Below are 26433 nucleotides of genomic sequence, written 5' to 3' on the forward strand. Positions count from 1 at the left end.
GCCCTGGCAGCTGGTTCCAGGATAGGATGGTCCCTGGATGGAGCTGTTGGGAAAGAGGCATCTTTCCTCCTGAGACAGCACAGAGCATCGAACCCGGGCTCTGGGAGGACGTCTGGGTTTGGACCAGCGCAGGTGCTTATGAGCTGGGTGATCTTGGGCGAGTGACTTCTCCTCTCTGTGCTTCTGTTTCCTCATCTGTAATAGGGGAAGGGTCATGTGTTAATGGCACAGATTACAGAGTTGTAGTAGTAGGTAAATGAGTCTAGGTGTGTAATGTACCTTGGGTAACACATGTACTAGTTATGGGAGCATCAACTCTCATTACCATGATTACATTTCCACTACCTCTGCTCTGTGCCACTGATGATATTGTTATTACTATCACTATTGTTATCACCGTCTATCACGATGACTACTGGGTTGCTAACCTTGGAAGTGTGAGGGAACAGCAAATGGAGAGAAACTGAGTCTGAGTGAGTGCTGAGAACATCACTTGACCCATGATCCAGCCATGCCTGAAAGCCACACCACTCCCAGACAGAAGCCAGTAGTTCATTGCCTCTTTGCTTGAGCCAGTTAGAGGGGGATTTCTGACACTTGGTGACCGACAGGGTCCAAATACACTGTGGTAATACCGTGAGCAAGCAGGTTGGATCCTCCTCACTGTGGCCTGGAACCTCCACCCACATCCGATATTTCTTTGTCCTCTTGTCCCTTGGTTCATTCATTCATCCGCCTCCGGTTTGAAGAGCACTTCTGTGTGTGGACCAGCACACCCGGCTCTCTGGGGACACATCCAAACGCAACACGCAGGTCTCGTTGTTGGCAGAGCCCAGTGCTCAGCCAGGTCTGTGACCAAGCGAAGCACTCAGGCCTCGTTATCAGCAATGCTTAGACTCAGCTCGGTGCTCAGCCCTCAGTACTATCTAAGCACAGGGAGTAAGGGACCTGGCCAGGTGAGGAGCTAGAGGGGAGGGGAGCGCCCCCTCCGCCTCCTGTGACCTTCCCACAGGTGCACATGGCCAGAGGAAGGAGGAGACTCACTCCCGTTGGCCCAGCTTGGGTCACATGTCCATCCCTGAGCCAATCACTGTGCCAGAGGAAGCTGCACTCCCGTTGGCCCAGCTTGGGTGACATGTTCCTCCCTGAGCCAATCACTGTGCCAGGGGAGGTGCTCCTGGAGCCCAGGGAAAGGTCCTCCCCACCAGGTCCATAGAGAGCAGGGTGGGAGGTGGTTTCCAAGGGGAGCGGAGGTGGGCCTCAGCAGACATACCAGGGCTGGTGGTGGCCTCGCTGGCCTCTCTTGGCCCGTGTCCAGCCTCATGTCCCCCCCACCGCTGTCCCCCAAATGCGCCTCATTCCCTGCCCACACCCCATCCCCACCCTTTCTCTCCTTCAGGGTCTGGGGCTGGTCTCCATCCTCCTGCTCAAACCTGCCCCCTCAGACTCCCGCCCGGGCCTCTCCCCCAGCCTTGCTCTGGCTGCTGCAGCCTCTGTCCCCCTGTCCTGCACCGAGCTCCCCAAGGCCTGGGTCCTGTCTGGGGTCCTCCATTACCCCCAGCCCAGGCCAGCATGCAACAAGGGCAGACATGTTCCACCGTATGAAAGCAGAGACTGTGTGGGCAGAGCCTTCCAGAGCCTTCCAGGTCGGGAGCGCGCATTAAGATCAGCGAGGCAGAGTTTCTGACGACACTCTGACTCTTCATTTGGGGGGCCAGAAATGACAACAGGCAGGGCCTGTGACAACTCTGAGGTGAACACCCAGCCCACAGGTTCCCGTGTCATGTCCCCTGTGCCATTGATCTCTGCCTCCGTCGGGCTGGGACGGCGAGCCTGAGAAGAACCTGTCTCCCGTGGACTCAGCTCTGTGTCTCCGGGCTCCCTGACGACAGGAGTTCCCCGCCTGAGTCATTGGAGGAAGAGCTGCCTGCGCTCTGACTTCTGGGCAGCCGACAGCCCTTTTGTTAACTGTCAAGTTCAAGCAGCTCCTCAGAAGGCCCAGATCTGCCCCAGACGGTTCTGCTCAGAGTCGCTCGCTCTTCCAGGAGGCTGTCCGGGCACCGAGGACTCCAGCCGGGGGCCGTGTGAGTCACCATGTCAGCCTCGCTCCTGAGCGCACAGTCCAGTGGGGAGACAGACAGAAGGCAGCCAACAAAAACACAAAGAGGAAAAGCTGGCGATGAGAGGGCCGTGAGGACAGATAAGCAGGGGGCAGCCAGCACCGTCGGTGCCACCAGACCCCAGGGAGCCAGCACCAGCCCCTGCTGCTCCACGCCTTGCTCATGACTCGCAGCTGGACACCTCAGCAGAAGACAACCAGGCCACCCTGGGAGATGCCTGGGAGGAACCCCGTCATCCTGGGCTGGCCCTCTAGAGCCAGCCTCTTCCCCCGAGTTCACAGTCCGGGACTGCCCCTGGGATGAGGCAGAGACCACATCCCCCCTCCCTAAAGGGCTCCCTCCACTCGCTCACACAGGAATCCCCGTCTCAGGCTCTGCTTGTGGGGACTCTCACCCTGACATTGGGACCGAGAGGTCAGGGGGGGCCTCCAAGGGCAGGCGGCATAGGCTGAGACCTGAGGACCACAGCACCATCCCCTCGGGTTAGCACCTACCTGCCCAGCACTGTGTTAGGGCTCCTCACACTACATGTGGATCAGGCAGAGTTTTGACTTAATGCGTCGGGAAGTAACTTCAGCTACCCTGAGCAGAAAGGAATGTGCCAGGAGGATCCCGGCTGCTCTCGGACTGGAAGGGAAGGCTGGCCAACCAGGTGGCCCCAGGCCCTGGGTCTTGACAGGAGATGGCACTGCAGTGGGGCTCCAGCCGGATTTTCACCCTGGGTCTTGCTTGACTTAAGATCCACGTTTGAGAGAGAGAAGCCGATGTCCCCGCACGGCTCACGGGCCTGCCTGTTGGCTAGGGGAGAGGGGAGCTTCTTTGCCGTCTCCCCAAGACCACTCACAATGGGGGAATGATGATTCCCCAAAAGGAAATCAGCCCTCTGTTCCCAGAAGAACCAGGAATGGACAGTGTGTGGCCGTTCCCATCGTCAGCAATAAGGTCTTCTGGAACCTCCTGCCAGAAATGCATTCGCTCCTGTCTTTGTTGATTCGGTGCCACCTGAAGGGCACTTTGGGGAAGCGTCTAATTCACTCTTCCCCACTAGGCAAATTTTGTAAGAATATATTCATGACTTTCATTAGTATTCATATGACTTTGAGGATTTTTTCATGATTTATAGAACTGAAAGTAATTGTGAATGGTCCTGTGTAACGGTGCCAATGTTACACAACAAATGCCTTTTCCTATCAGATTCTGGGCTTTTCTGCTCATTAGAAGGACCTAATTGAAAATAATTGAAGGCTGAATTTCATCAGGCATGGAAAGTATTTCATAAAATGCAAGAAATGCAAACCTCTTCAAGCCTCTGAAAGTAATGTTCAAGAATCAGGAAGAGGTGAAGGAAAAAAGAATCCTTACTCACCCTCTGCCCCGAGTTTGTCCTCTTAATTCCTGATAACAGATTTATCATCACCACATCTTGTTGCTTACCCAGCACCGTGGCAGAGGGCTTTCAAATTAAACTCTGCAGCAAGCTGAAAGCGACTCGCGTAGGACTCGGTTTCAATTTCATAACCGCTTTCAAAAGCAGTTAAACTGAGGCTCTGGTCCAGGACCTCAGAGTCATGGGGGATTTAAAACCTGGAGCTTCAGCCATCCCTGTGCCCCCTGAGTCATGTTTGTAGAACTGGCTGGAGTGATGGCAGCATCCAGAGTTTGGTCCCTGGCAAAGTCGCGTGACCCTGGGGAGACCCAGACCTCCTGCGCTCAATGTCCCCGCCCGCACAGTGAGCGCGGCTCCCTCGGCCTCGCCTTCTGCTCGTAGAGGCTCCTAGGAGGGCAGCAGACCAAGAGAGGACCTGGGAACTCGGCTCCTGATCCCCAGTGACTTGTGAAACCTGCTTCCAAGCCCTTGCCTCTCGGGGCCTCAGTCTCCCTATCTGCAGAATGGGCCGGACGAGATGGTGGAGTGGGGCTGACATCCTGGGATTTTTCCTTCATTGTCCATTAAGGCGTTCCAGGAGTGGGTGGGGGCTGAAGGCGCCTGGGCTCCCCTGTCAGAGCAGAGCTCCGTGCCAGCTTCAGAGCTAACAATGGGGGTTTTGAGGCGTGATAATGACCTGTAGGAAGAAATCCTAACGTGGGCAAAAAGGCCCAAAATGAAGACAATGAGGAGCAGGTTGAGGATGGGCCGCCCCACTGCCGGCCCCATGGCTGCTGTGCTGGTGGGAGAGATGAAGCACACCCCACCCCGGGGCCAGCACTCCCCCAGCTCCTTCCTCTCGGTCAGTGGCCTAGGGACTAGTGACACCACTCTGCTGCGGTTCCTGGCTGCCTCTACAGCACAACCCTCTGCCTGCCTCCTCCAGCCCCCAGGGCCCCGAGGGCTCTGCAAGGACAGGCCGGGCACTTCTAGGGAGCAGCCCCTCCAGCCGTCCGGCGCCGCGTGTTCCCCAGGCTGAAGCCCCAACTCCTCCTGTCCAGCTCCGCCTGTTCCCCAGGCCCGGCTCCGCCCTGGGCGTGGGTGAGCACACCTCACTTCTCTCCTGACTCCTCCCTCCCTCTCCTTTTCTCCACTTCCTTCCCACTCTCTCCTCAGCCACCTTGGACCTTTGCCTCGCCCTCCCTGCCCCTGCCTCCTGGTCCCTGGGCCTCCCTCCCCTCCTTCTCTCTGTGCCCACAGCCTCCACCTGGGGCTCAGAGAAGCCGCTTGTCCTGCTGCAAGGAAGCCCTTCTTGCCTCCAGTACCACAGCCTTAGGTTTCCCTACTGCACCCAGATGTGACCCTGGTGACCTGTCTACTTGTCTGCCTGCCCCCAGGCTGTATGTCCTTGTTTCATTTGTTCATCCAACACTTATTGAGCACCTACTGTGTACGTGGTGCTAAGCCTGGGCACCCCGTCCTCAGGGACAGAAACTGTCTTGAGTGTGTGCCCAGGACCTGGAAAAGGGTGTGGAGCATCCTTAGTGCTCAAAAGTAGTGTCAGGGAAGGGGGTTAGGAGCGGAAGTGAGGGAGGAAGGAGAGTGGAGGCCAGGGCGGGAGTCTGCCGTGCAAGGCAGACAGGAACAGATGCATAAAACCTGAGAAAACCCTGAGTCTCTGCCAGCGTGAAAATTAAGAGGCTCCAGAATGGAGAGCTGAGGCCACGGGGAAGCTGCAGAGGTATTCAGGTGAAATAGTGCTCTTACCTCTGAGCTCTGCTGAGAGTCAAATTTTAAAAGAAAATTGCCTCTCTTGGCCGTCTGCAGTCACGGCCAAATCCACCTGCCTGCCTCCTGGCGCGCAGTCCAGGATGCGGTGGGTGGGGGCGAGGTGCCTGCCGTCACGATTCAGAGCTTTTTACTGGATGGAGAAATGGGAACTGCTCCAGGCAACTCAGAACTCCCGACAGGTAATGAAAATAAGACTGCAATCTGTTTTCTTGGGAAAATCTCTGGGTTTAATATCACACAAGGAGAAAGAGCCAAAGCACTTCACTAAGGAATTACATCCTCGTGGAGGAACTGGGTCCTGAGGATCGTCAAAATGCTGCGACGGAGTCTAGGGAGGCCTCGTTAATGGCAGCATGGCAGGACCCATCAGGACGCAGACGGCCATCACCCTCCAAGAGGTCCGATGAGAAAGGAGAGGGAGATCCAGCCGTGTGCATGTGTGTGCATGTGCACTCGCACGTGCATATGTTTGTATGTATGTGTGCAGGTTTGTGTATGTGTGTGTTTATGTGTATGTATTTGTGTTTGCGTGTGTGTGTGTGTTAGTATGCGTGTGCATGTGTGTGTGTGTGTCCAGGAACTGCACAAGGCAGTGGACAAACCACTCGATTTGAACCTGACTTTCTCGAAGATCATCCTTGCCCCCCACATTCTTAGGCAGGTGTCTCACAGACCCCATTCTTTCCCTGACAGTCCTCATCGCAATCCTTAGAATTATGCATTAAGAGGGTGTCACTTTTCTAGCTGTCTCTGATTCCTCTGGTCCACGACCCCAGTGAGGGCCGGGCCGGTCAGTCACGCAGGGGTGCTTCTTGGGCAGTGAAGGTGCCGTTGAAATGACTCAGCCTGAAGCTGAGGCTCCCCTCCCCTCCCCAGGCGCGGTTTCCTCTGCTGAGCCTGGATGTGGCTCTGTCCCTGGAGCGTCCTCCCCTTCAATGCTTTGGGAATACACTTCCAAGGCGTTTGCAATTCAAAACTACACATGGTGACTTTTCTCCAGTTTCAAGTTCACTTGAAATTAGGCAAATATGTTCTCCTTGGGGGAAGTTCTGCCAAAATCCTTCGTTTCATCCAGCCTTTCCTAAGGACGAGAGCTGGCCTTCCGAGCAGCAGTCCCTGGGTGCACACAGTCGCCGGGCACCATAAGTTATTTTAATGTAGACATCACTTTAAACTAACCTTTTACCATCTGTTCTGTCCTTTAATAACAAATGCAAAGGAGCATAATTCTCCACAGCATCATAAAAGCGAGACGGGTGATGGAAATGCCTGTCTGTGCTTTATTCATGGCCCCGTCGTATGCCGCCGCGATGTTTTTCTCATTTTCCAGACACAAATCAGGGGGAAAACTGCTCTGCCCTGATCTGGTGAATTCATCCGCACTGTATTTCTTCCTAATCTGGTAAACTGTGGGGGAATTCAGAGTGTTCTGAGGGCCGGCGCGGAAACCCCTGGTGTGCATGGTGCTGTATTTCAGGAGGCGCCACTGAGTGGCACCTGGAGAATTAGGCAAATGCGGCCCGATGGTCAAAATGTAATGAGATTTCTTTACAAAAAATACAATCTCTTTAAATATGTGGCGGGTTCTTTCCAGCAGCTTTATAATTAAATTTCCCAGTAAAAGTCAGGCCGTCTGGCCCAAAGAACGTTCTGCCCGCCCTGCCGGCCGCCGGAGCCCCACACACTCACCCGCTGTCTCTGAAAGACTGTCTGGCTCAGACGCCCTCCCCAGGCCAACTCGGCAATATTATTCAAGGGCCTACTGTGTGCTCCACGTGCCCTTCTCTTAAGCTAAAGTCAAAGCAAGCTTCCAAGCTCACCAACCCTTCTAGAACCTTCTGCAATCCTGGAAGGCAGATGAGGTGCACCATGAGCAGCGAGCCTTGAATTTTCCACATTAATTACTCAGTTCCTTTCTCTCCTCAATGGAGTCTGGTCTCCTTTGACCCACTCTCCCAGCACTGAGGAACGCTCTGTCATAGGCAGCAGAGCTTCTTCTAAACTAGACTTGCGAGCTTTTGCCCCATTTCCCAGGTGACCAAATCTTCGTGCAAACTCTCTGTGGATGAAGAAGAGACGGATCTTAGCCACAGAGGGACCTGATCCCTGGGAAGGGAGCCAGCCACCAGAAAGAGCATTCGTCACCCGTTGGCTATTTATCTCCCTGAATCCACGCTGTGTCGCCTGGGCTGGGGCTGGTCAGGGTGGCTGTTCTGTGTGAAGAGGGGCACCTGGTGGGCAGCAGAGAGCCATGGGATGAAAGATGGGTCAGAGCCTCGTCCTGAGATGCCCAAGGCTGTCGTGAGCAGCCGAGCGGAAGGTGGGAGGCCCGGGACCCAGCATTCATCTCCAATAGGGGGGCAGGGGTGTGTGAGTGTGCGTGCACTTGGGCATGGGGTTGCACTTCCTCCCCCGGAGGCCGCTGGCCCAGCACCCCGCAGCCCCACATTTCCTCTGACCTACACGATGTCTGTGTGGTGAGAGCGGGACCCCCTTCTAGCTGCTGGGTAAACGGCGTTTTGTTTCACGTCGTGTCGCGTGGGCAGGCTGCTGTTAAACAGGGTAGCTGATGTTCTTGTCCCCACACTCGTGCCCTCAGTGGGGACGACCCCACTGTGTCACCAGTAAACGCTGGATTAAGAAATATGCTCTCGTCCCCATCAGGCTGAATTTTCTAAGAAGCAGAGTTTTTCTCAGGGGTGGCTTGTGTTTTTGGTACAAATTCAGCTGGGAAGGACGGTCATTATCAAGTCTCCCTGGAGCCTCTATGGAGATGAGCCTCCAACTGTTATCGTGCTCCAGAAATAAGCTCCCCGAGAAGAAGTCATCCTTCGTTGCTGAGATAAATCCTACTCAGGTGTGTGGCGGAGGAAAAGTCATTTTCCCTCCACCCTTCTGCGCCCCTGGCTGGGACCCCTGTGATGGAAGGCAGGTCCCCCAGAGAAAAACCAAACGCAAGTTTACCAACATGTCAACCTCATGTGTACGTGGGAGACCCAGGGATAACGAGCAACTCCCTAAGGTAGCTGAGAATTCAGGGTTAAACACCATCTTCAGAGGGGAGGAGCGAGGATGGGGCCTCTTGGGGGAGAGGAAATGACGTTTAGGAAAGATGGCCGGGCCTTAGAAGACAGGCGGGAGGTGTGACCTTTGTGACAGAGTCTGTCTGACTGTGGTCTTGACATCCCGTCTCCCTCCTGTGACAAGAGCTCATCCTCCCTGGGTGACCGAGCTCCCGGGGAGAGACCTGCAATGACTGACTCCTTTTGGAGGGTCTGTCCTGAGGCAGCTGAGGGGAAGTCAGAGGACGCTCTCCCTGCATCCGCTGTATTTCAAGTGCCTGCAGCTCAAGATAACCAACACGCCAAGGCAGCAGATTTTTGGGTGGCGTATGCTGCCCTTCATCCCCATCTTTGAAAGTTCCCCAAGCAGTGTCATGGTCCAGGAAGTGGGCTGGCAGATGGTCGCGTCTCTCAGTCCTGAGAAGAGGTCAGTTCAGTTAGCCGCATCTCATTTCAGGAGGTAGGATGGCACAGGGATCTAAATGGTGCAAACAGTCAGGCATTGAATACGAGGCATTTCTATGGAAACAAAAAATAAAACAAAGGTTAATGGTTGGAGCAGACTTTAAACCAGTTTCAGGGTCCAGAGGGCAACCAGTTGAGATTTGTAGATGCCGAGCTCAGAGCATCTTCTGCGGTTTGAGTGCCATCACTGATGTCATCAAGTGTTCCAGTGACCTTTCTGAGTGGCCCACACAGCGACAGGCGTGAAGGTTGTCCATGCAGGAGCTGTTGTGACAGCTTCCCTGAGGTTAAATCACCCAATCCAGCCTCAGGTCTCAGGACTCCTGGAAAAGGGCGGTTTGGGTTCTTAGCGATTCCAAGTCAGAAGGTGGGAGAAAATTAGAAACATTGGTTTGGAGAATTATAGCCAGATATTTGAGGAAACTAGAAGATTTCAGGATCCAGTCCAGTTTACGGGCAGATGATAAAATCTCAAAGACAATGAACAGTGCTAGACTCTGATGTCCACCAGGGTGTGTAACAGCCTTCTCCTGAAACAGTTTTTTTCTCTACAATCACCCCCATTCCTAAGATAGTCACAGAGGACTAATTTGTTTGCAAAATGAGTCTAGTCTCATTAATTTGGCCCGATTATTTACATATCAGCAAGAATAGTGGTGACCGTATAGGCTGATTTTAAGTCTGCTTTGCTGGAACTTGTAACGAGGACTCTCCGATTAGACACCAGCACTGTCCCCTCCGTGTGGGAAGGGTCTGGTAGGTCATTGCTGAATCCCGCTGGCTGGGATTCCAGTTCTGATCGTCACACCGACGTCCGTCTGTGGAGCTGGTGTGCGATTTTCTCGCTCTGTGCTCTCAGGGTGAGGACGACGGTCTGCGGCGGCTCAGGGGGAAGCCAGGCGGGCTGCTGCTTCTCTCTCTGGGAAGCTTTCACACCGCTCCTAGGTGAGCTTCCCGGTGCCTGGAGCGCTATTCAGAGGAAGTTCCTGAAGAGATAGTGGTCTCTTCAGGTTTGCTATTTCTAAGCCCTTTTCCTTCCCTCCCACAGTTCAATATCTAAGATATTTGAAATCTTATATTTTCTCAAAAACTAATACATTTCATCGAGATTTTCAACTGTTAGCATAAAATTAAAGAATGAAATGTAAAAATAGTCTTATTTTTTCTCGTAACGTGCGTCTATTTTCTTGAGGATTTTTCCCCTAAGTACAGCTCTTAAATCTATTTATCAATTCTTCCATATTTCTGTTTTCAGACTCAGAAACGTCTGTGTCTGTCTTTGTTGACGACTCCAGTGTTTGCGGCAGGCACCCTGCTTTACCATTCCTATCCTTCTGGCATTGGCTGCTCAGTTCGTTTGCTGTAATTCTGTTTTAATGATAAAAACACTGAAAATTAAGGATTTGCTCTGACTCAAGCTTTGGCCAAATTCCTCGGGTCTCCCTCTGCAATAGACTCGTTGTCATCACTATTTCTAAATCTCCTCTAAAGGCAGTTTTGATTTCCAGTTGACCCCATGGTTATTTCAGAATGTTTTTAAAATTTCTAAAAGGTCATTTTTTTAAGTTTTATTGTTAAATTTTAATTGCATTGTTCTCATGAAAAGCCCTACTCAGTTTTGCCTTGTGGAATATTTGAGGTTTTCATCATGGTCCATTTTGCTATAAAATGCTGTCATGGTCCCCTGGGCCTTGATTTTTAAAGTTGTATTTTCCAGAGGTGTATTCGCAGTGGAATGCCCATCTGTTAATGGGAACTTATTGATTCTACCGTTCAAATCTCTGTGGCTTGTTGACACTTTCCCACGGCTCAGAGAGGCCAGTTCCCTTCCACGGCGCCAGCAACGGCGATTCTGACTGCCCCTCATCATGAGGGCTTTTGCGTCATCTAAATGAAAGATGCACGTCTTATTTTAATTCCACGTGTTCCTCTTGTTTCCCACAGACATATTGATCTAATTACCTGATCAAAAGTAAAAGGGTGTCTTTGCAGAACCCTTCCCCACCCCATGTGAACAGTCGAATTGTGCATTTGTCTCTGCCCTTTTCCTTCCCTCCCACAGTTCTGTCTTTGCTGACTCACTTTGGGTTTTGGATCCAGATAACCATTATTAAATTGTTTTTTCCAACAATATACAGCTTCTGTAAAAAAAAATATTTGTATGTGTGTATTTAGCCCTGTAACCATGTTGACAGTTTTCAGCGTTAGATTTCTGGAGCGGGTCATTTCTATCACGGCCCCCTATTCTTGAGGTCCCCACTGTGAGCCACCTCCCAGGGCCTGAACTATGTCTTCCAGTGTCTCTGTCAAAGGAGCAAGAAGAGGGGACATCTTTGCACATCCAGAAATGTCTGCTGTCTTCCCAAGGGATGAAAACTTGAGGACATAAATGTATTGGGTCCCAGCCTTTTTCCCTCAAGACCCCACAGAGGCAGCTCTGTTTTCTGCCTTCATCCTTTCCCGGAGCCTTTGCACCAGGGCCTTGGCCATTTTAACCATCTTTTCCAGTCCTCCTCAGTGGAGCCAAAGGTCTCTGCGTGTGTCACACTCCCTGCAGAGCCTTTCCACCTGGAATATTGTGTCTTGTCCCACCCGTTACCTGGTGGGTCACTGGACGCGTAGTTGGTGGCACTCAGTAGAACCCTGACCCCTGACAGCCCTTTTGGTTCCCAAAGTGGATGGAGCACTAGCTGTGGCCCGAGGTGTCCCTGAGAATGGCCAAGTGTGAGGAAATCGGGGAGGGGCCGAGGTCAGAGAAAGGAGCGTGGCTCTGGCTCCTAGCCGCAGGCTGACTCCCCTCTCTCTTCTTCCTCTTTCCAGATCCGGTCCGACAAAGACAACGACATTCCCATCCGGTATAGCGTCACGGGCGTGGGTGCCGACCAGCCCCCCATGGAGGTCTTCAGCATCGATTCCATGTCCGGCCGGATGTACGTCACTCGGCCCATGGACCGCGAGGAGCGAGCCTCCTATCACGTGAGTATCCACGGCCTCGGGTTCCCGACTGTAGAAGGAGAACACAGACCTGAGCCTATGCCAGGATCACCGGAGGGCTGCGAAAGCCCCCTGTGCTGGGCGCCGCCCAGAGTTTCTGATTCAGTGAGCGCAAGGTGCACAGGAGAAATTGCACTTCGAACGCACTCGCAGGCGGCGCCGGCAGATCTGGGACCACACTGGGAGAACACCAATCTAGAAGGTCTCGATGCACGCCATCTCCCAGGGGCTCGTTAGTGCTGATGGGGGTCACATGGCTGCCGTGCACACTCGGGGCCCTCTCTAAAGCACCACCCTGCTGTCGTCCCCGTCCTCTCCAGCTCTGGGGCACGTGCCCCGCAGCCTTCCGCTCCTCCTGTGTCTCTGAGAGCAGAAAAGTGGCTCTGAAGTGAGAGCCGCTCTGGTTCCATCTCCGAGCTGTGCGTGGAGAGGAAAATGGATGAGGAAGTGGAGGCTGCAGGGCTCGGCTACAGGGGCTGTCGACTCCCTTCCTCCTTGGCCTCTCCAACGTGGTGGCTAAGCAGAGAGGGGCCCTGGAGCAGGGCTGGCAATAGAGGGTCTCACACCCTCAGGCCCAATGCTCCATGATCCTGTGGGGCTGGGCCCCTCTCTGGGCTCTGCTGCCTTATCTGCAAGATGAGGCTGTGCACCAGCTGGAGGTGGCAGGGGCTGGAGCCAGAGCTCAGGGCCAAGCCCCCGCCCTCACCAGGTGAGCCCTCGGGCACTCACCACTGGCCTCCTTCGGTTTCCTGTGGGAACACGTGCTCGGGGTCTCATCTCCAAAGTTCTCCAGTTGCTTTGGAGGGGCAGCCCTTGCCAGGTGCCTCTCCTGCCCCCGTCAGCCTCTGGCGAGCCCTGCTGTCCCCAGTGCCGGTGTCAAGCTGCAGCCAGGTCTTCTCAGGCTTGTTTCTTCTGAATCTTCAAGACTCTTTCTGCTGAAAGAAAACCTTTGTTGTAAGCGGTGGGCAGCCCTCACACTGTGGACGCCGTGGGGGTCGCAGCCCATCTCTGCGCTTATGGCAGGGCTAACCACGGAATGTCTGGGTCCCAATGCAAAATGTAACAAGGGACCCCTCATCCAAACTGAATAAGGATGTCAGGGCAGTGAGAGCAGAGCGTCCAGCCCAGCACCAGCTCTTCTGAGCGTGGGGCCCTGTGTGACTTCACAGAACACCATGAAGCTGGCCCTGCACGCTGGCTCTGGGTGCATGGCCCTCTCTTGAGGGGGGTCGACCATGAGGCCATTTTCACGGAGGCTGCGGCTCGAGAACCCGTAGGTCTCACACCTCGTCTCCATCTGGCCTCCTGTGGCCTGTCCAGACCCTGGTGAAAACTGCCCCAGAGCCACTGAGTGTTAACTTCCTTTCCTGGAGGACCCCTGCCCCGGGTCCTAGGCACCTAGCTCAATGCTGAGAGCACCCACGCCCCCTCACCCCCACCCCACCGTCACCCATTCCTCCAACTCCTCCCCCAGCCCCTGGGCTGGTGCTGGGAAGGCAGCAGCCAGGTTTAGGGGAAGAAGATTTAATTGACAGTGGTTTGGGACCTCCTAATGAGTTCTCAGCCCACCGTTAGCTGGCAAGGCAGGTGCACAGAACCACCTAGACAATTCAGCCAGCACCGACGTCCAGCCAGCCATGCGGCAAGAAGCACATCGACTTCACATGGCTGTTGGCTCCCCAAATGGGCTGTGTGCTGCCATCAACATGTGTTCCTAGCACGAAGAGTCAACTCCCGTTGTCTGCCAACAACTATGTGCAGATTGAGAGACTTAGAGAGAGAGAGACAGAGACGGACAGAGACAGAAGGGGAGAAAGAGATAGAGACAGAGAGAGACAAAGAGACAGAGACAGGAGAGAGAGAGAGAGCAAAACAGAGAGAGAGAGAGAAATAAAGACTGAGACACAGAGAGAGAGGGGAGAGACAGAGAACCAGAGCAAGAGACAGACAGACAGACAGACAGACAGAGGAAAGAAGACCTGACCTGCAGACAGCAGAGAGAGTTAGTCTCGAAGGAGCTAAATGAAGGGCACACGGACCCACCCTTGAAGCCCTCGCTGGCAGGTGCCGCGCAGGATGTCGTTCTAAGACTTCTCACCGGAGCAGAGCTGGGCGGTCAGCTGCCTCTCCAAGGGCAGCATCTGCGTGCGTGGCCTGGGGAGCTGTGGCCCTGGCAGGCACGGGTCAGGCCGGGCATCTGGGACCATGGGAAAGATGGCACTGCCGGGCTGTCAGTCAGGGCTGTTTCTGGAGGACTCAGACCCCAGCACCTGCTGAGAGAACCTGCACCGAGTGGAAAGGTCCTTCCTTTCATTTTATTTTAATTGCTTTGTGGAAATGTTGAGCTCAAAACTAGATTTACTTTTGGTGTTTCTGGTTAACTGTTTCCTCTGCAATTCACACCAAAATCAGCATTGGAATTCCCACCGACTCCCTGAAAAGTCTGTCCAGGCTCAGCCCACCTGCTGCCTCCAGAGCTGCTCAAGCTGGCGCTGCCCCCCTGACAGGGGACGGGGCCTCAAGGACCGCTGCTGCCAGGGCCAGCTCTGTGCACCGGTGCTCAGGAGCAGCCTTCGTCCTGGCTCACAGCTCAGCCCACGGCAAGAGCACCAGGGGGCGTGGACTGGAGGCCAGGTGGCCGATCCAGGGAGCAAGGTCACCCACCTACCCCTTGTTCACAGGCAGGAGTCGTCAGTCCTCCAGGTGCCAAGGTGTGCTGGCATCGCGCAGAAGAATCCAGCTACACTTTTCAACACGCCTCCGTTTCTCTGTCCCTTTTCCTGAGGACTCCACAGCCTCACTCAGCACCAGACTCTGCCGGGAGATGCACGATGTCTCTGCAGCTGGACGGTTCTGCAGCAAGGCCCGTGGAAAAGCCAGGGGTCACAGGCTGGCAGTCCCGAGGGAAATAGGGTGGCATGCCTGGCCTGGAGGGGAAGCCGAGATGCCCCAAAGGCGCTGGTCCCCTCCAGGGACGCGTGCAGACCCCACGCCCTCCTCACCCAAGCCAGCCAAACGGGAAGCTGGAGGGTGGGAGGGCTGGTGAAATGAGGGGACCCACCACCCCCAAAGTTTGGAACCCCCTCTAGGCAGTCGTCATGTGCCTCCTAAGACCCCAGCATGACCCTCTCAGGACTTCCATGGCACAGGATGCCCATCAGGCCTCTGAGGGCAGCAGGGCCGGCCAGCGGGGGTGTCAGTTGTCCATGCTGCCCGACACACAAGCTCCAACAGAGCGGCTTCGAATAGCGCCCACTTATTAGCTTATGTCTGTAGGTCAGCAGTCCAGGTGGGCTCTGCCTAGGGTCTCAAAAGATGGAAATCACGGGGTCAGCCAGCCTACGAGCCTACTGGAGGCCCTGGGAGACTCTGCTTCCTGCTCATTCAGGCTGCGGGAGGTTCAGGTCCCTGTTTCCTCGATGACTGTCGGCCTGGGCCCACTCTCCCCTCTTAAAAGACACCTGCAAGTCTCTGACCCCCTCGCCTACCACCACGGGAGAAAGCGCTCTGCTTGTAGGGCCCTGAGGCTATCTCAGTCCCACCCATACTGTCTCTCTGTCTTACGGTCAACGGTGCCACAGAATGTAACCCAATCGCGGGTTCCACCATGCATTCATATCTGGGGGTCTGCGCCCCACATGCTGCAGGAGCCATTTTCGAGTTCTCTCGCCCTCCTGCCCTGGTAACTGTTTAATCCCGTCCCCTGTTCTGCCCAACTCCTTTGGCTGATGAGGGTGGTCAGAGTTGAGATTGAGCCGATGAACTGTGGACACCGTCACCTTAAGACACCAACATGTAGGGACCGACCTCGTGGCCAAGTGGTTGGGATGGCGTGCTCCATTTCGGCAGCCCAGGGTTTCACTGGTTCAGATCCTGGGAGCGGACAGGGCACTGCTCTTCAGGCCATGCTGAGGTGGCGTCCCACATGCCACAACCAGAAGGACCTGCAGCTAGAGTATACAACTATGCTCTGGGGGATTTTGGGGGGAAGAAGGAAAAAAAAGAAGATTGGCAACAGATGTGAGCTCAGGCCAATCTTAAAAAAAAAAAGACACCAACATGTAAACATTCAAATGCAGGAAATAAAGGAGCAGTCATTGTTTTGCACGTTGATTCTCTAGAAGATTCTTTCAAGGATTCCATAGTAAGACGTGCCATCGTGTCCCACCACGTACCATCATCTTGGGCAAGTCTCCCAATCTTCCTGAGCCCCAGTTTTCCCTCCACAGACGAGGGGTTGGGACAATACCAGTCTCACAGGGTCCTGTGAAACTGTGGTATGTTAGCGTGTGTCGAGCTCTTGGGTGCTGCCCAGACCGGAGCGAGAGCACGGTGAGCACCGGCTGCTGATGTTGGTGGAGGACAATCCCCAGAGTGCGCTTGGAGGTGACCTTCAGGGCCCACACGGAGTGTTCCAGACTCGGTGCCCCCAGGGAGGAAACCGACAGTCCACAATCAAGATATGAAGAACATCGAGCATCCAGAGGGGAGAGAGTGGGGTCCCCCACACAGTGGGACTGTTGTCCACATGCAGGCATGCACACTCTCCTCCAGCACTCACTCCCACCCCAATGCGAGACCTAGCCTGTATACTGACATTTCCCCATCTTATCCCCCGTGACAAGAATAGAAAAGTGTCCTATTTGGAGCATCGCAGGAAATTCACTTTGCATGTGACACTCAGATTTGCAAGTCACAGAAAGTTTGGACAGCCCCTCTGTCAACATTTCTTGTCTCCACCACCAAGGCAGGACCCTCTCCAGTCCCGCAGCAATGTGCCCAGCCTGAGGGATGGGGGGGTCTTTCCTTGGAGATTTCCACAGACACTATCAAATCTAAGTCAAACTTGGGGGTGGGTAGAGTGTGACAAGGACCCCTTTCGTCGCTTTTCATCTTTATCTCCACTCGGGCTGCTCCTGCTGCTAAAGATAGCACCTGAAACCGGCGGTGTCATTTCACTTAGAAGACACTAACTTTAATTTTGGCTCAGGATGACTCTTCTTCAAAGGCTTCTCGACCTTCGACTCAGGGCGATATTGCACGGCTGCGCTTGACAAGGTGAAGGATTGCCTGGCCATCCATGGGAGGACTTCCATGGCAGCATGGGGTGCAGATCGGGGTTCCCAGGAACGAGGGGCCTGATGGCGACTGGGGCGGGGCGGCTGCTTAAGACAACAAGGCAGCATCTCAAGATTTGCGCAATGCAGATCGCCTCCTTAAGTAAAGCCAGCCTCGAGATGCTCCTTAAACACACCATTTCCGGGGCAAGATCCCACTGCGGGCTGTCGGGCTGGACCTGAGCACTGAGGCCGCATGGAAGCAGTTACGCCGTCTCCCTCCCCAAGGCATGGAAGGCACCTCCTTCTTCTCCCCCGAGGCTGGCGGAGTCAGGGGAGGGGGCTGTGCACCAAGGGGCGACGTGGAGGATTGTGCGGAGCCCTCAGCTCGGAGACGCGTCCCACCGCAGGCCTCGAGCACAACCTCTTCTCAGCACTCTTGGCTTGGCGCTGTCTTGTCACAAAGACCTTGAGGTCTGATGTGTCCAGCTTAGGGGGTGACGTGGTTTCAACAGAGAGATGGGGGCCGGCACACTGCTGTGTGACAGAGACCACAGGCAGATCCCGCCTTTCTCCAAGTCTTGGTTCCCCCTAAACCCCAGGACCCCCGTGGCCCCACTCCAGCCCTCTGCTGCCCCCGGGGCTCGGCCACTCTGTATGCCCCATGCTGTCTTCCCTGTCCCCTTCTTCAGGCCTCGGCTCAAATGTCTCCTCCTCAGAGAGGCCTGCCTGGCCTCCCTCAACCTCGGTGGGTCACTACCATTGCACCCAGATTACTTTTGGCTTCTTTATCTGCTTTGTGCCTGTCTCCCTTCTCCATGAGCACCTCCAGGGGAGGCCACAACTGTGTCACGGACCAATAATCTAGGATCCAGCCCAGTGCCTGGCACGTGGAGGCCCTTGACAGACATTGACTGAGTGAATGAATGAAGGAGTGAATGAATGAATGAAAGAAAAATCCCAAAATTAAGGGGTGAGTCTGAGCAGCCCTCAGGACCCTTCCAGCCCGAGTGCAGGGCATCCCCCTTTGTACCTTGACGATGTTCCATATGAAGCGCTCTGGAGCCCCTGATCCAGCAGAGCAGGGGGCTTCCACCCCAGGGTCCCCCATTTTCTTCCGTGGTGCCCCAAGAACAGATAAGCCAACAGAGTGGACTTGCGATAGATGCCCAAGTTAACCTCAGCTGCCGCTCAAGCTCCAGGCCCCTGACGGCGCCCCCCGCCGGTCTCCCCCCCAGGCCAGACCTCCCAGTAGTGGGAGTTTGAGCCCCCCACCTGTGGTTGGCACAAATGGCTTTTCTGCAGCCACTGTAGGTAGACGTGAAGCCTCGTCGTCAGTGGGGCAGGACCAGTCTGAGCAGGCCCGGGAGGTCCCGGGGGGCATCGGCACGGGGGCATCCGGTCACCTTCCAGCTCCTGCATCACCCCATTCGCCCTCTCACAACTCCCTCATTTCCACAGAGGAGAAACTGAGGCTTGGAGAAGTTTCGTGCGTGTCCCAAGCCCACCCCACCCCAGACCCAGGCGGCCTCTTCCGGGGACATGCACTGTTGTGTCGCCCGCACCCCAATGCTCTGGGTCTGAGCCTGACAGTCGGGAGTGACCCCACAGAGCTGGCCGCCGGCCTGACGGTGTGTGTGTTGCTTTCCAGCTCAGAGCCCACGCGGTGGACATGAACGGAAACAAGGTGGAGAACCCCATCGACCTGTACATCTATGTCATCGACATGAACGACAACCGCCCCGAGTTCGCCAACCAGGTCTACAACGGCTCCGTGGACGAGGGCTCCAAGCCAGGTGAGGCCCGCCCGCTTCCCAGTGACGGCCGGGCTCTGCGTGGCCCAGGACAGGCCGGGCAGGTGGGCAAGGAGGTGCATCCTCTAGGGGGTCGCATAACCCCCCACCGCCACAAGGGCACCCTGGGACTCGTCCGCCGAGGTTTATTTGGGGATGGTTACTGAGGACCCACCCTGCGCCACCGAACTCACGGTCCAGAGGGGGACGCAGACAAAAGACGTGAATGAGGCCGTTGCAATGCTGACGGGCTTGGAAGGAAACCCGTAGGGGTGGCCGTAGATCAGGGAGCCGCTCTGTGGAGGTGACATGCAGGCCGAGAGCTAAAGCGTGAGAAGGAGCGACGTGCGGAGACAGGCTGGGATCCGTGCGTGTGCTGGAAGGGAGGCAGGGGAAGGGAAGAGCACGTGCAAAGGGCATGGGGCAGGAGGTGAGGTCAGAGAGAAGACGGCCATTCTAGGTCTCCTGCGCCACCCTTGGAATTTGATTCCAAGCACCAGAGGAACAAGTGAGAGGGCCAAGAGGGGAACCCCTGTGGCTGAGACCTCAGAGCTGACCCAAGAGCCCATCTTCCCACAGACTTCAGTCGGGGACAAAAGGTGACAACCACCTTGTTATGAGCCAGGGCCCTTGCTAAGTGGGTGACGTGTCTGGTCTCTGGATCCCACAACCACCAAGCAGTGGGCACCCACCCTGTCCCCTGAGCAAGGACAAGACTCCAGGCCCAAGGACGTGAAGCGGTCGGCCCAGGCCCCTTGGTGTGTGTATGGGTCCGAATCCCCAGCCGAGGTGGAAGCTTGGCCAGCCTGCTCCCAGGGTGACCCAGGGACCAGCAGACTGCCTGGGAGCATTGGAAATGCAGAGTCTCTCGCCCACACCTGCTGATTCAGGCTCTCCGCAGGTGGGCCTGGGGTCTGGGGGCAAGCCCCCAGGTCATTTCTGTGCTTGCTGAAGTTTAAGAAGCACAGCCCCTCACGGGGGGTGGGGGGGGGGGGGTCGTTGAGCCAAGGGTCACTGAGGAGGCTCCTGCCGGGGCTGCGGAAAATAGGGGCTAAAATAACTGCCACACAGGTGCCTGGGTACATCTGAAGTTCAGAGAAACAACAAATCTCCTTCACCCATCAGAATGCCCCGGGCGACATCAGGAACACACTTGGAGTAAAGAGGTCCCCTCGTTGATCTGAACCTCACATGGGCCTGTGGTGCGGGGCAAACAGAGGGAGGAGCTCGCAGAGCCGGAGCCGAGGGCAGGGAACACAGCGCTCCACAGGCCCCCTCTGGGGGACAGCAGGCACCCTGGCTCAGGGGCCGCGAAGGCAAACATTTGCCATCGCTTCCCTGCTGGAGGGGCTGTCACAGCTGCGTCTCCAGGGGCTGCCATTTCGACAAGGTGAACTGCGTTTCCCATTGATTGTCTCCGAATCATGAGAGGCGGCCAGCCCGGGGTCAGCAAAGGGAACGAGAGGTGGCATCATTTCTGCCGGAACCTCGGGCACTCTCCCCATCCCCTGAGTCCCCTGAGGGGCAGGGGCAGGTCGTGGGTGGGCAAATTAGCTTCAAGCTGCCAAAGAAAGTGAACGAGGCTGCCAACAGGCAGCTCTTGCAAGAGTCAGCGTGGGGCGTGGGTGTCCGGCTTGGGGGGCTTTCTTGTTAACACGGAAGCCTCGCTCCCCGAGACCCGGAGCGCTCTGTAAAGGCCCCTAGATTTCTATCACAAATCAAGCCTCCCGTGTCTTATTTTAAAACAAATCGATAGAGAAAGTCTCCCCAAATGTGCACCTGGCTTCACTCATTAGGACAACAACATAGCACATCACTGGGTCTGCTTCTGGAAATCCTGACGAGACTTTACGCCCAGAGCCAGGAGCTGCCGCGATCCCCTCGTTCAATGCTGGGTGTGGCCTGGATGCCAGAAGGCTGCTCTTGATCCCAGCATGGGCCCCCTATTCCCGTTCACTCTGGCGCCTTTCCAGGACTGTGTTTGCACTAAATGTTGTCTGACTTTCAGAGCCCCCGGGGGACCCTGGAGTCTGTCTCTGGTCCCAGAACGGCACGCTGGGGGAAACAGTGTCACCACCTCTTTGTGCAAAGCCCGGGACATAGCGGTGTGAGGCCGCCCGGGGACCCAGCTGGATGTCCTCACTCCCCCGGTCAGGGGCGAGGAGATGCCGCCCACACATAGTGGGGCCTGGGGCTCCCCCCAGGACCTGGAAAGGGCCTCCACACTTTCTCCCCTCACGTCAGTAAATTACACTAATAGAAGGGTTTTACACAGTGCCTTTGTGGGATAAGGAAAAACTACTGCCAGAAATTAGTCATCACCCTCTGGAATGATGGGCTAATGAAGGGTTTCAGATGTACGTTCTAATGGAAAACAAACAGAAAGATATGTCCAATATTGACTCAGCTAGATAAGAGCCTTTTAAGATTTGAGTCGGTCACTTGGGGACGTTAGCAAGCCAACTCAGGCCTGGGATCCCAGGCCAGTCCCACGCTCCCCCTACATTCTTTTCCCAGCACCAGACCCCCCTCAGTTTTATGAAACCCTCTTTGGCACTGCTGGGTTGAACAGACTGGGAGGGTGTGGAAGGCCAGGGATGGCCCCTTCTGGAGCAACAACGTTCACTGCACATTGGGATCAAGAGGGGCCCTCCCCATCACAGCCGTCAGATCTCTGCAGTAAGCAGGGAGTCGAAACCCACCTCAAGTGCCCCTTGGGGAAAGGGACCCATTGTCTCACATAACTGAAAAATCCAGAGACACTGGCAGCTCAGCCGTGGCGATGCCTGTGCTGAAATGGACTTGTCAGGGTCTCGCTGACCACTGCCTGACCCTGCTCTTCTCTGCATTGGCTCCTTCCCTGGGAGGGTCTCTCTTCCTGCCGGCAGGAAGCCTCAGCAGCTGCAGGCATGTCCCTGAGCCTCGGATGTCCCCAGGGGAGGGAGCAGCTCTCCTCCAGTGCCAGCGAGAGCCCGGGGCAGATCCTCCTGAGTCATGTGCCCATCCTGAGCCAGTCCCTGCAGCTGTGCAGGGACCGTGAGCACTTTTCAGGCACAGAGCCCAGTTCTAGTCTTACCTCAGGTCGCGTAGTCTGAGCATGTGGTAGGCGTGGATCCCCAAAGGAACACCAGACGGTCGCCTCAGAAAGGAGGGGCTGGATGTCAGGTGGACTCAAGGGCAGACGTGCACCACACGTGCCAGGATGTGGGTCACACTGGGGAGGCCGGTGGCCCCAGACCAGGGCTCTCTGCTGGAACTTTCTGTAATGATGGAAATGTTCTATGTCTGGGTTGTCAGCCACCTGTGGCCACTGAGCACCTGAAATGTGGCTAATGCAACTGAGGAGCTGAATTTCTACTTTTATTTAGAATTTAAATAGCCATGTGGGGCTAGTAGCTACCATACTGGGCATCAGGTTTCAGTAGGTGATTTTGGTGGTCCCCACCCACACGGGGCCACCTGAAGCTGCTGGTCATGGCAGCAGTCCCTCCTAACCTCGGGGAGCCTCTTGTCTTTGTCGCAAATCCTGGATGAGACACTAGCGGGCCAGGGGCCACCAGAGCCCCTTGGAGACCCCGTTCATGGTCCACATTAAGAGCAGAAGTGGAAACACGTCTGCTCCTACCCTTCGAACATGGCTTGTGGTTCTCACCCCAAGGGTTTGCTCACGCTGGGCCCCCCATTCCCCATGCACACGCCACCCACTCCTTCCCGCAGAGCCCGCCTTGGCCTCCAACCCTGACCTGTGCCCCTACCCTGCTGGGCCTACCCCCTGTAGGTGACCAGGTGACCCTGGGTGATGGCTGTCTCTGAGGGGTGACAGCATCTTGCACACGTTCTCCGTCTCTGTGGGCTCCCGCCGTCCACTACGAGTGGGCTCTGATGTGAGTTTACTGTCTAGCAAACGGGTCTTACAAAAGTTGTCGTTTCCACTAGGGTCTTCTCTTCCTGGCTTTCAAATTGACCCTAACCCTCATGAATTCAGATTAGTAATAATTTCATATCTGTAATGCAGATGTTTTCCATAAAGAAATAAAGTTTTGTTGATTTCAAGTTCACTAGAAAGTGGAACCAAAATTACGGCTCCCAAGAAAAAAGGGCCAACTGAAATGAGACGGGAGGCCCAGGAGTCTTGTGGCACAGTGCTCCGTGGGGCCCTGGGCTCCGTGGAGGTGTCCCACGCCCCTGGGTGGGCAGGAAGCAGAGGGCCAGGCTTGTAGCCCTCGCACCACCCAGCCAAGCGTCGCCACTCCAACCAATTCATAAATGGGCTTCCGGAGAGGATCTCATTGGAAGAAGGGTCTTTTTAAGAAATCCTATTTCAGATAGTTGTAGATATACATGCAGGTGTAAGAAATGATACAGAGACATCCCACAAACCCTTCACCCAGTTTCCCCCAAAAATAACATCTTGCAGAACTGTTGTGCGAGAGCACTTCAGGATGCTGACCTTGGTGCGATCCATGGACCTCTCTCAGATCTCAGCAGTTTTACCTACATGCGTTCGTGCGTGTGTGTGTGTGTGTATGTGTGGTTCTATGCAGTTTCATCATGTGTGTAGGTTCGTTTGACACCAACATCAAGACACAGAACAGTTCCATCACAGGGACCCCTCACACCACCCTTCAGAGCCACAGCCACCTCCCCCCAACCCCCAGCCCTAACCCCTGCACCCTCTCATCTGCTCTCCGGCTCTATGACTGTCATTTCCAGACTGTTAAGTAGATGGAATCATAAGAGGATGTTCCCTTTTGGGGTTGGCTCCCTTCACTCGGCCTAATTCTCTGCAGATTCACCCTCGTTGCCATCTGTGTCCACAGCTCATCCTGTTCATTGCCGAGCAGAAGTCCACGGTTCGGGCGTTCCACCGTTGTTCATCATTCACCCACTGAAGGGCATCTAGGCTGCTCCCACTTTGGGGCCATTAAAATAAAGCTGAGAATACTTGTTCACGTCCAGGTCTTTGTGTGAACAGAAGTCTTCATTTCTTTGGGATAAAAGCCCAAGAGAGCAGTTACTGGGTGGCGTGGGAGTGTGTGTTTGGTTTTGCAAGATACCGTCCTGTTCTTTTCTGTGGTGACTGTACCGTCTCACATTGCCACCTTTTTGCGTGGCCCAAGCCCCCTTCATCTCTGCCAGCATTGGGTGGTGTCATTCCTCCTTATTGCAGCCATTCTGGTGGGCGTGTCGGCACGTCTCATGGTGGTTTTCATCTCTGTCTCCCTAACGGCTGATGTTCAGCATCTTTTTTGCGCTTATCTGCCATCGGCACCTCCTCTTCAGTGAAATGTCTCTTCATGTCTTTCCCCCATTTTCTAATTAGCTTTTCCTTACTGTTGAATTTTGAGAATTCCTTCTGTATTCTAGACAAGCCCTTCGCTGGACATGTGGTTCGCGGAGTTTTCCCTGTAGCTGGTCTCTTCCTCCTCCTCGCAGCATGCTTGTGAGCCAGTTTTAAGTGTGATGAAGTCCAGTTAATCCCAGCTCCCTCTTTCTGGCGGGGCTTTGGCATCCTGTCTAAGCACGCTTCTCCGAGCCCTGGTCCCGATGTTCTCTGTGCCTTTTTCTAAAGGTTTTAGAGTTCCATTTTCACATTAGGTCCATGACCCATTTCAAGATAACTTTTGTATAAGGTGTGAGACATACCTTTGGGCTCACTGTTTTCTGCCTCTGGGTGTCCACTTGTCCAGCCCCGTTTCTTAAAAGGCTGTCCTGCCTCCATTGAATGGCTTCTGCACGTTTGTCAAGAATCCGTTGGGCATATTTTTGGGTCTGTTCGTGGGTTCTATGTTCTGTTCCATCAATCTCTGTGTCTGTCCCTCTGCCAGTACCACACCACCTCGATGACCGTGGCTGCAGAGTAAGCCTCGACAGCGGGTGGAAGAAATGGCTTTTGGGACAGTGTGTAAGTTTTCAGACCCTGGCTGTCACCTGTGTCTCCCCCAGGTGGGGCTGTGCACCTGGCAGGTGGCATTGCATCATGCCCAGCCACCCTTCTCAGAATCCAGATGGCGTGCCACTGTGTGGCCCTAGCGTGGCCATGATGTGGCCTCAGCAAGCTACTTACTCCATCTTGTTCATCGTCAGTAAAATGGCAGTGATAAGAGTCCCGTCAGGTGAGGGCATCCAAGTGGGGCCCCCACACTGGACACTGTTGTTAATGGTCATTATTATTCACAGTTATTAGCTTGTTAATATTGTTATACATTCTTCCTCAAGATAGTTCATTTTCCTGACTCCACGAAGTACACTTTGTCAGACTGAACCTCTTTTAATAAATACAAGACTCGTTTAAACCCTGCTGTCCTTTGTGTTATGTTCCAAAGTCCTTCACATGCCCAGATCAGGTGTGCCCTCTCCTGGGGTCACCCCACTGGCCTGCGGAGCTGGCCCTGCCCCCCGATGGCTGAGCCAGGCCTCAGACATGCATTTTTCTGAATTATCATCACAAACTCCCAATTGGCCAAGTCTGACCGATGACCGTTTTCTAGCCTGAGGTGGGTCAATGGGGCCGAGCCAGAGCTGGAGGGGAGCATGGGGCGCAAGTGGCTTATTGGGGCCCGCTTGCTCCCAGGAGGCATCTGAGAGGGAGGACATGCGGGAGAAGGAAGGGGCCAGCAAGGTGGGATTCAGGGTCCCGACCGAGGGCAAGGCCCCGGGCTCCTGTCCTCTGGAGCCGCCAGCCACAGCCGCCCCCGGGCGTGTGAGCTCCCAGCAGTGAAGGGCAGCTCTGCAGGAGAAGGTGGGGCCTCGGGAACAACTGGAGCTGAGCTGGACCCGCACAACCTCAAGGGGCCGTGGTGGAGCCTCTCTGGCACCATGTCTCTGCCGTTCAGTGTCGGCCACCAGCCGTGCTGGCTTCTGCCCCCTCAGGCTCACGGTTCCCAGCCGTCCCCCTCTGGAGTGATGTTCCTGAGCCGCCATTTCATCAGAGGGACTCTGAGACCCCCGGAGACCTGCTCCGAGGAGCCGAGGCACGTCGCCCCTGGCCAGCTGTTCTCACCAGAAGCGAACACTCCCGCCCTTGGGCTGTCTGCCTGCCAGATTAAAAACAGCGGCTGCTGCACCGTGGCGTGAAGCCGCGAGCTGCGATGCCTTTGCTCGTCCTGGGCCACAGAACCTGCTGGAAGGGGGCTCCACGCCCTCCGAGAGACGGGCCCCTCCGCTCTGCACCCAGGGCCAGCTCCGCCGGCGAGGCCTCGTCTGGCTGGCTGCGTGAAGGGTGCGCCTCCTGCTGAAGGTTGGAGAATGCGGCTGTCATCGCAGAAATGCGACGCAGGCCCTCGCCGAGGGCTGCGGACGCCAGGCACTGTTCTGAGACCTCCCTACGTCTTCACCTACTAAGTCCCGCACAGCCCTACGAGACGGGCACTGTTATTTTCCCCACTTTGGAGATGAGGGAACAGAGACATAGAATAGGTGAGTAAGGACACACAGCTTGTAGCAGGTGGAGGAAAGAATTTAAACCCAGGCGATTTGGCTCGTGAGCCCTGGTTCTAGCCATTGAGCTAAACTGCCTCCCCTCTCAGTCTGTGTCAAGAGTGCATTTGGCCACAAGTCACAGAAAACTCAGTTGAAGCAAGTAGGGGTTTGTGTGAAAGCTTGAAACTGTCAGGGCTGACATCTCTGGCATTTGCTTCCCCATCTGGTTTCTCACCATATGGTCACAGGATGGCTGCTGCACCTCCAAGCATCACACCTGCTATCAGGCAGGAAAGAGGTGAAAAGAAAGGGAGAAGGTCAATGTGTAGCATGGGGAATTTCCTCCAGGAGAAGCACGTGCTG

At 55.2% G+C, this 26433-nt stretch overlaps 1 protein-coding gene across 1 annotated transcript in view; it reads left to right on the top strand.

Moving 5' to 3' along the window:
• The window catches only part of CDH4 (cadherin 4), a 594249-nt gene that overhangs the window by 511363 nt on the left and 56453 nt on the right, over positions 1 to 26433 (top strand). Inside the window, exons 5-6 of the mRNA XM_046678081.1 lie at positions 11625 to 11780; positions 18507 to 18651. Of these exons, the coding sequence (XP_046534037.1) occupies positions 11625 to 11780; positions 18507 to 18651 (301 nt within the window). The remainder of the gene's footprint in view (positions 1 to 11624; positions 11781 to 18506; positions 18652 to 26433) is intronic.

This window comes from Equus quagga, chromosome 12, assembly GCF_021613505.1.
Source record: "Equus quagga isolate Etosha38 chromosome 12, UCLA_HA_Equagga_1.0, whole genome shotgun sequence".
Lineage (NCBI taxonomy): Eukaryota > Metazoa > Chordata > Mammalia > Perissodactyla > Equidae > Equus > Equus quagga.